We start from the raw sequence: 9684 nt of genomic DNA, 5'->3' as shown, positions 1-9684 counted from the left end.
TGACTGGAACAAACTGCAAAAATCACTGAAGCTGGAGACTCATATCTCCCTCACTAGCTTTAAGCATCAGCTGTCAGAGCAGCTCACAGATCACTGCACCTGTACATAGCCCATCTTCCAATAGCCTATCCAACTACCTCATCCCCATACTGTTATTTATTTTGCTCCTTTGCACCCCAGTATCTCTACTGGCACACTCATTTTCTGCACATCCATCACTCCAGTGTTTAATTTCTATATTGTAATTATTTCGCCACTATGGCCTATTTATTGCCTTACCTCCCTCATCCTACCTCATTTGCACACACTGTATATAGACTTTTTCTATTGTATTATTGACTGTATGTTTGTTTATTTCATGTGTAACTCTGTGTTGTTGTTTGTGTCGCACTGCTTTGCTTTATCTTGGCCAGGTTGCAGTTGTAAATGAGAACTTGTTCTCAACTAGCCTACCTGGTTAAATAATAAATAAATAAATAAATAAAAGGGCCCTTAAATCAACTGGCCCTGATTATCCCTGAAGTAAACAGGGACATCTTGTGGACAGAGGTGTGATTTATTAAGTTGTGCGTGCGCCTGCTTGCTAAATTATTTCCCCTGTAAATGTTTGCTTAGTATGGTTATTTTGTTTGAGCTCTCCATTAAAATTAATTTGAAAATGTTGTACCCACCTCATCCACATTTTAGAATCAAAGTCTTGTTGGAATAGGATCAGTCTTGTTGGAATAGGCTCGATGTTGAATGTCTTTGGCATAGTGGTCCAAACAGGATAACAACTAAGAAAACAATTAAATTAATGTTTGGTTCTTCTTATCCAGCTAATTAGGCACAATAATAATCTGCACCACGCCTGACCAAAATAAATTACGAATCAATAATTACAAAATTATCAAAAGGATATAAATGTTATTTCTAACAAAGGTAGGGCAATCAATTAATCGATGGTCATGTGTAACTGCCTTCATTGTCAGGAGATAGGGTACTTAGGCCTAAATCAATCAAAATAACTAAAAATTGTCAGCTGCCCAATTAATTCCTTGTCTCGCGATATTCTGGAATTGCTCTCCAGCAGCAGATGCTGCCAGTGAGTGGAAGGAGAGAGGGGGTGAGAAACCTAACGAAACCGCAACCTTCTACCGTGGAAACTGCAGTTTTATTTGAAAACCCCACGATTGTTACATTATTTATATACACACAACGTGACTGGTTTGAAAAACATCGTAATTTAACCCAAGGTATCTGTGCCAAGTGTATTAGAGACCCATATCTAATTAAACTAGCAATGGCGTTGAAAAGAATTCAAAAGGTGAGTTTTTGTTTGCTTATTTCTTCCTGCCAGCCTGCGTTGCAACTAGTCCGCTAAATTGTTAGCTATGTTTACAATAAGTATGGTTCTCCAAAATCGTTTGCCACATTTCATGTAACAAGCACTTGTTTGTGCTCCCCTTGAAAATACTTGGCAGATAGACAGACAAAGACGAGAAACCAATGGTGGCCTTTTGCAATTGACGCATTTCATGCTGCCTATGCTAAGCTGTTAGCTTAACAGTACATTATTTATTTGCTAGCTAGTTAGCTGTCCTCACTTAATGTTAGCAGCTAACTAAGGTAGGTACAGGCCCGTTACATAACGGCATTTGGTTGGGGTGCAAGTAATATGACCACATTGTGAGTGTAAGATAAATAAGCAAGTTAGTCATGTATTTGTGTCTGGCGACCCGGGTGAGAAAGTACAATTTAAGGCTAACGTTAGCTTGCTAATGGTACCTATCTTTTGCCATCTTGAATGAATGAGTGTGCTGGAAGGTAATGCGCACGCGTGACATATGACAGCTGTTTGCATGTTGCCAAATACTTAACCCCAATGTTGCCATATATGGAATAGCAAATGGGGCGCTGTGGCAACAATGTATTTATAACAGAATGGACAGCGTTTTCATAAAATGTTAGCGAACTAGATTATTGAGAAAGTGTAGTTATTTATTTCCAACAATAAGTGATGTCATACCATTTTACCTCAAATGGTACACGGCTAGTGGACCATAACAGTTAAAATATGTCATTTTGGTGAACAGTTGAAACAATAGTGGTCTGTTTGTATTTTGTCTGTATTGTCAATGTATTAAAAGTTGAGTAGGGATACTTGGCATGGTGTAACAACTTCACAGTATGGCACAATTAAGTCAGGGCCTGTGTAGTAAAACCAACCTGGACTCGGTGATAGATATAAAATGAAGTCCGAAACTCCAATTAGTATATGTTACCGTTTGTATTGTATGTATTCATTTGTGGATGTCCATCCATTTTGTACAAATTTGCAAAACGTATGATATGTTAAGAATTCCAATTTGTTGTGGCTAGTGTTAGCTAGGGGTTAGGTTAAAGGGAAAGGATTACATAACATGTTAAGTAGTTGCAAAGTAGCCAAAAGGTAGTATTTAGTTGCTAATTAGTTATAATGCTAATGTTTTCCGTGATGAGATTTGAACACGCAACCTTTCGGTTGCTAGATGCTGGCGTTATATGCTCACCCAACCAATCTTATGTAGCCATACCAAACGTAACTTCGGAAAGTATTCAGACCCCTTGACTTTTTACACATTTTGTTACATTACAGCCTTATTCTTAAAAAAAAAAAAAAAATGTTTTAATCCTCAGCAATCTAAACACAATACCCCATAATGACAAAGGGCCCAAATTTTTGCGTATTTATTAAAAATATAAAACAGAAATGCCTTATTTATGTAAGTATTAAGACCCTTCGCCATGAAACTCGAAATTGAGCTTAAGTGCATTCTGTTTCTATTGATCATCCTTGATGTTTCTACAACTTGATTGGAGTCCACCTGTGGTAAATTCAATTAATTGGACAAGATTTAGAAAGACACACATCTGTCTATATAAGGTCCCACAGTTGACAGTGCATGTCAGTGCAAAAACCAAGCCATGAGGTCGAAGGAATTGTCCGTAGAGCTCAGAGACAGGATTGTGTTGAGGGACCGATGTGGGGAAGGGTACCAAAAAATGTCTGCATAGTGGCCTCCATCATTCTTAAATGGAAGAAGTTTGGAACCACCAAGACTCTTCCTAGAGCTGGCCGCCCAGCCAAACTGAGCAATTGGGGAGAAGGGCCTTGGTCGGGGAGGTGACCAAGAACCCGATGGTCACTCTGGAGCGCTGTCAGACTTCCTCTGTGGAGATGGGAGGACCTTCCAGAAGGACAACCGTCTCTGCAGCACTCCACCAATCAGGCCTTTATGTTAGTGGCCAGACAGAAGCCACTCCTCAGTAAAAGGCACATGAAATCCCACTTGAAGTTTTCCTAAAGGCACCTAAAGACTCTCAGACCATGAGAAACAAGATTCTCTGGTCTGATGAAACCAAGATTAAACTCTTTATCCTGAATACCAAGCGTCACGTCTAGAGGAAACCTGGCACCATCATTAGGGTGAAACATAGTGGTGGCAGCATCATGCCGTGAGGATGTTTTTCAGCGGAAGGGATTGGTAGACTAGTCAGGATCGAGGCAAAGATGAACGGAGTACAGAGAACCTGCTCAGGACCTCAGACTGGGGTGAAGGTTCACCTTCCAACAGAACAACTACCCTAAGCACTCAGCCAAGACAACGCAGGAGTGGCTTCGGGTCAAGTCTCAATGTCCTTGAGTGGCCCAGCTTGAACCCGATCGAACATCTCTGGAGAGACCAGAAAGTAGTTGTGCAGCAAGGCTCCCCATCCAACCTGACAGAGCTTGAGAGGATCTGCAGAGGAGTGGGAGAAACTCCCCAAATACAGGTGTACCATGCTTGTAGCGTCATTCTCAAGGCTTTAATCGCTGCCAAAGGTGCTTCAACAAAGTGCTGAGTGAAGGGTCTGAGTACTGTAAATGTGATATTTCAGTTGTATTTTTTTGCACAATTGTAAAAACCTGTTTTTGCTTTGTCGTTATGGGCTATGTGTAGATTGATGGGAGGGGTGGACACATACATTTTTAGAATAAGGCTGTAACGTGGAAAAAGTCAAGGGGTATGAATACTTTCAGAATGCGCTGTATCATACTAATTAGTGTCCCGGGATTACATTTACTATGTTACGTCTAGTCTGAGACCAGTCTGAGTAAAGCTGGTCATGTAAGCCTAAATGTCAAAGTTGAGAAGAGGCTTTGGTAGTTAATTTGGCAGTGACACCCTTCACCCCAACTCTGTGCTCAACCAGACAACCGTCATCAAACTGTGATGTAGGCCTAGCCTATTTATTTTTCCCTATCTGAATGTCAGTTTTGTCACATTGTTGCTCAGTGTCTGAATCACTAGAAATAGACTGGAACTGGGAGGGACTACCTGAACTTGTGCAATAAGAAATTTAAATTTGTTGCAAAGCAACTGTGTGAATATGACCCAGATGTGACTACCTATGCACAGATATATATATATATATATTTAAAGCAATCTGTTTATAAAATATATAGCAATGACAGTTATATCCTCTTTTACGCTACTGCTACTCTGTTCATCTATGCATAGTCATTTTAACCATATCTACATGTACATACTACCTCAATCAGCCTGACTAAGCGGTGTCTGTATGTAGCCTCACTACTTTTAAAGCCTCGCTACTATATATAGCCTCGCTACTGTTTTTCACTGTCTTTTTACTGTTGTCTTTATTTCTTTACTTACCTATTGTTCACCTAATACCTTTTTTGCACTATTGGTTATAGCCTGTAAGTAAGCATTTCACTGTAAGGTTGTTGTATTCTGCACACGTGACAAATAAACTTTGATATCCATGACTGAATTTTCTACTTCCTGGCCACATCGGTTAGTAGTGGATACAAAGGTGAATTTTAGACACTGCCTGTATTTATTTATTGATTATTATTCTAATATCTCTTTAGGAACTGACAGATTTGCAGAGGGATCCACCTGCACAGTGCTCAGCGGGACCAGTTGGAGATGATTGTAAGTAGGGATGGGGAATAAATCCTTTATATTAATGTCATATTTGCCACGTCGGAATGTTTTTTTTACTACAGTTCCAGTCTGTCAGACATTCAGTATTGCGATTTGCACAGATACACAATACTTACATTTTAGGAAACTTTTGATGGGCAGCAACGCGATGGGTGAGGCTGTGACATTGCATTGTTCGGTATTAATTGTAACCCATTTGTAATTTTATTTAGTGTTTCACTGGCAGGCAACAATAATGGGTCCGGTATGTGATTTAACTTCCCTTTCTCTTATTAGCACATAGCTTAGCATCAATAAGCTTTAAGGGTATTCTTATCCTCTTTCTAAACATGTTTTTATTTTATTTTAGAATGACAGTCCTTATCAGGGAGGAGTGTTCTTCTTGACTATTCACTTCCCTACAGATTACCCCTTCAAACCACCAAAGGTGAGTAAAAAATCACATAAGATCAGTTGACATTAGGAAACACAATTCATAGTGCTAGAAGTAAGTGCTGGTTTATAAAATACTTAATTCAATTGCAGGTTGCGTTCACGACAAAGATCTACCACCCTAATATCAACAGCAATGGAAGTATTTGTCTGGATATATTGAGATCGCAATGGTCGCCTGCACTCACTGTATCAAAAGGTAAGCCCCTGTGAATATTGGTATAAGATCTGACATGGGGTTGGAATTTAATATTTCTTGGCATTACATGCAGTATAACTATATAGTTGTATATTTAATGGACAATACATTTAAAAAATAATGCAGAGGACAATTTGTTTTCATATGACAGCCAGACAAAATAAGACAGAGGGATAATATTCTAAAACTGTAAGCATACAAATTTAGATGGTTTGTTGAAAAGCAGTAATTTTATATTTTTAAGAGTTGGCCTAACATTTTAAAGAAACAATTGTTTGACCTAGTCAATGTCTCTCCTGGTAATAATGTAGAAGACAATTAGGGATCAAATTCAGCAATTCATTGTTTTATTTTCTACTTCAAATAGTTGTCAGAATAATAAATATTTCATTTTTGACTTGAAAAGGGCAGTCATCATCATGTGCCACTTTATGGCTCTCAGATAGAGGTGGTCAACAGTAACGGTTGTCATAGCAATATGGATGTGAGCTGTTGGTAGGTGTATTAAAGGCGTATCATTCCCCTTAAAGAACATGCATGGTTAATTGTTTTACTTTTTGGATAATAAAATATATTGGATATTTTTTGATGTTGACACTTGTCATGCGTGTCTGCAGCTGGAGGAGGTTTAGATGCAGCTATCCGAAGTTGATTATTTTTGTTTTCCATTCTTTATTAGTTCTCTTGTCAATCTGCTCTCTGCTTTGCGATCCGAACCCAGATGACCCGCTTGTACCAGAGATTGCACACACCTACAAAGCTGACAGGGAAAAGTGAGTGTGCCAAACAGTATTTGATTCCCTTGCTTTGAAACTCCAGCATACTGGTATTCTTGAATAGGGCCTAGTCCACAAACAATTAAATATCTTTAATTCCAATGTTTTGGTCAATAGACATTAATTTCTTCCCGACATTTCAGTCAACTCTGGTGAAGGTCTTTTCACCATAACATTGGTATTAGTAGATGGGTTTCCATCCAACTTGTGACAGATTATCATATGAATATTTTAAAATCTGCATAAAAACAATATGTGCATTTTCCCACCAGGGATGTTTCCATCAAATTGACCTGTTGTGGATAGATAAAAATAACTTTTGTGGTTAAATTACCAGAATAATGTTTTGAATAAAAAACACAAGTTAAATGGGTTTCCATCGCATTTTCAACTCTACTGATGTTTTTTTCAGAAAATGTTGTGTTACATTGCGAGTGTGCCCACACTGGTCTTGGCACGTGCGCTCTAGCCAACAATTCGCAGATACAGTGTGGGTAGGATAGCCTTCATGATGAGATTATGGACAAAAGAGCAAGATTTGTATTATTTTTTTGGTCAAACAGCAGCCAAGCATTGATCATCATGTCAGCAGAATAAGACCCTCTATTTATTGGAAAGAAGCATCATCACTCATCACCGTGCTCTTTCACCACCCTGTGAAGTTCATCATAACTTATTTCATCTGTAGCGTCATAAACTGCATGCTTTTCCGAGTTGTAGTGGGAGGACCACACATATTGTGGCTCCAAGTTTACTTCAATATGATGGTTATTATATCAATATTTGCACATAAAGGCATTTCCATCGTCTTTTCTCGCATAATTAATTTTACAGACACTACGATCTCCTTGTCTTGTGTTTTGTTGACATTTGGAAAGTGTTTTATTTTTTTGGTCTGTTCCATCAAACATTTTTTTATCCATACTTAACTTGCCAAAAAAGGTTGTATGGAAACCTGGTTAATGCTGCATTAAATTATTTGTGGAATATTCAAGAATACCAGTGTGCTATTTTTTTCTGGTATCGTGCAAACCTTCCATTTTGTTTTACAGGTACAACAGACTAGCAAGAGAATGGACACAGAAGTATGCAATGTGAAAATGCCTGTTAAATTAAAACACTAAAAGAAGAAAATAAACATGTTTAATATTTACCCAAGGCAAACGAACAAGAGGGGAAACATAACTAGACACTCGGGTTGGAGAAGGAAGCGATAAAATAAGGGACAGTGCAACCTGGCTGCTAAGTGCTGAGCTGCTGCCATGTGCTGTTTTTCATGACTTGTATGGATCTGCTGAGGAACTCCTGAAAGCACTCCCTTATGGAATACTGGAACCTCATGGTCCAGACCACCACACCCAGACTTTAACTATTACTACTTCTATTGTGACTATTATTCTCAGTGTTACTATTCATACTCTTATTATTATGATCACTGTTATTATCATAATGATTGTGTTATTCTACTGAATGCTGAAACATTGGGTTTGAATTTGGAGGGGACTAGTTGGCGGCTTGGTTCTCCCTCCTTTCAAAGGTACTTTCTTTGTCCCTCTGGATGTCTTGTGTTCATGTATTCAGTGGCCTTGCTGTATTATTGTAATAACCTCTTCTCAGATGTTAGCTGTGAAATTGAGGTGGAGTGCTCAGCACAAAGGTGCATGTCTATATCCAGCAGCGGGGTTCTATTGCCCACAAAGTCTTGAAAGACAGTCTCTGGTTGGTCTCAAACCCAGACGTGATGTAAGACAAGTAATTTTGCTTCCCCCTGAGCCAATTTTGTTTTCACTCAATGCATTTGGAAATGTCCCAAATGCAGTGACAGATGGTCTTTGAAGAGCCTGGAGAGAGGTGCTATCAAGGTGAGCTGGACTGTATCTGTGCTCATGGGAAAGCGACCAGGGAAAAAGTTCTGAAACTGCCACTACTTTTCTCACTTGTCATCGATGTCCCCTTTTCTTGTCCTAGATCTATCCAGGGCTAGCATCTTGCCATTTAACATCCAATTGTAAAGACACTTAAACTCTGGTAAAGCTAATCTCTGAGATTAACTCCTCCCAGCCATACAATGCCACTTTCTAAATACAGTAGCTCAGGTATATATCCAACTCACCTGTCTGTGAAAGGGCACTGTAGTGACCTGTGGTGTGAGAAATGATCAGACCTGTTTTGCACAGTGAGTTACTGCTTTAATCCAGAAATTGTGTTTTGAAACATCTGACATGGGTCATTCATTAGCTTTCCCCTTCTCAATTTATCACATTGTTTTACTGTACAACACTATGATGTGAATGTTTTCAAACAGGTTTTGTTAATGCTTGGAGAAACACTGCACATGCTAATGCTTTGGATATGCCATTGGTTAAAACTGGAGTATTTTAATTATTTTTTTCTCTCCATTAGATGGGAGCTTAAAGACTTACTTTAATGACAAACTGTGGCAGATTTATGAATAAACATTTAGTTTCGTTTTTTGTTTGACTAAATTCAGATGTATTTGTCATCATGGTTTATTGTGAAGTTTCACAAATGTTTCCTGTGCCTTTTACATCTTACATTGTAACATAAGCTGTAACATGAGCTCTAACCTGGATCTTGGCAGCTGCATATTTGTTTTAGCAGATGTCTTGAGATTTTGTTCTCATCATTGGAACTTTACTTTCGCTTTATTTTTCCAGAGGATCTGCAACAGTGTACATGTGTAATGCATTAGTAACCTAGTATTCTGCAAGCTTGATTGTAGTTATGCCATTAGTAATATCAAATTTAACGTCAACATAATCCTGTGCAGGTGCTGGATTATTTAGACTGCATCTGTCTTGAGCCATAGATTATTTTTAACCAAAGTATAACTGTCTGTTGCAGTGGAAAGTGAATAAAAAGTATCGGGGGTAGGGAGTATAAGACATTTGGCCGTTGATATGTTAATAAATCGATTTCAAGAGAAGAGTTAAGATTCAGAAGACACTTCAGGAACTTCCATATATGGGCATTGTCTTCTGTATTGGAATGCAGACTTCGAGCAGGAACTCCATATATGGGCACAGAGCTCATATTGAAATGTGGCCCTGAACAGGAATGCCACACATCGGCACCAACATTAATATTGCAATGCACCCCTGAAGCAGGAACACCGTATGGGCCCAGACACACATTGGAATGAGGCCATTACCAAATCTACATGTATGGACGTAGAGCTGTGACCATCCCAATTTGCATCCAATCTTCATTAGCCACAAGCCTGCATCACCTGAATCCCCTTGCTTAATCAACCACCCTCATAGTATTTAAATGGCATCCATTG

The 9684-nt window shown here is 38.8% G+C and overlaps 1 protein-coding gene across 2 annotated transcripts; it reads left to right on the top strand.

The window, feature by feature from the left end:
* Positions 1-1095: 1095 nt before the first annotated feature.
* Positions 1096-9286, top strand: LOC120063241 (ubiquitin-conjugating enzyme E2 D4). Of its 2 annotated transcripts, XM_039013484.1 has the most exons (7): positions 1096-1306; positions 4898-4961; positions 5186-5217; positions 5323-5400; positions 5499-5604; positions 6284-6377; positions 7433-9286. In XM_039013484.1, the coding sequence occupies exons 1-7, from the start codon at positions 1283-1285 to the stop codon at positions 7476-7478; spliced, it is 444 nt and encodes a 147-aa protein (XP_038869412.1). In that variant the 5' UTR covers positions 1096-1282; the 3' UTR covers positions 7479-9286. The 2 variants fall into 2 exon arrangements, with proteins under 2 accessions (XP_038869412.1, XP_038869413.1); XM_039013485.1 differs by lacking the exon at positions 5186-5217.
* Positions 9287-9684: the final 398 nt, after the last annotated feature.

The sequence above is a fragment of the Salvelinus namaycush genome, chromosome 18 (genome assembly GCF_016432855.1).
Source record: "Salvelinus namaycush isolate Seneca chromosome 18, SaNama_1.0, whole genome shotgun sequence".
Taxonomy (NCBI): domain Eukaryota; kingdom Metazoa; phylum Chordata; class Actinopteri; order Salmoniformes; family Salmonidae; genus Salvelinus; species Salvelinus namaycush.
This window is presented reverse-complemented; position numbering and strand designations above follow the sequence as displayed.

Bases quoted from the DNA above. Each gene is read 5' to 3' on its own strand.
- LOC120063241 (XM_039013484.1), top strand. From the start codon at position 1,283: ATGGCGTTGAAAAGAATTCAAAAG. The intron at 1,307-4,897 runs GTGAGTTTTTGT...ATATCTCTTTAG, and splicing joins CGTTGAAAAGAATTCAAAAG to GAACTGACAGATTTGCAGAG. The intron at 6,378-7,432 runs GTGAGTGTGCCA...TTTGTTTTACAG, and splicing joins TACAAAGCTGACAGGGAAAA to GTACAACAGACTAGCAAGAG.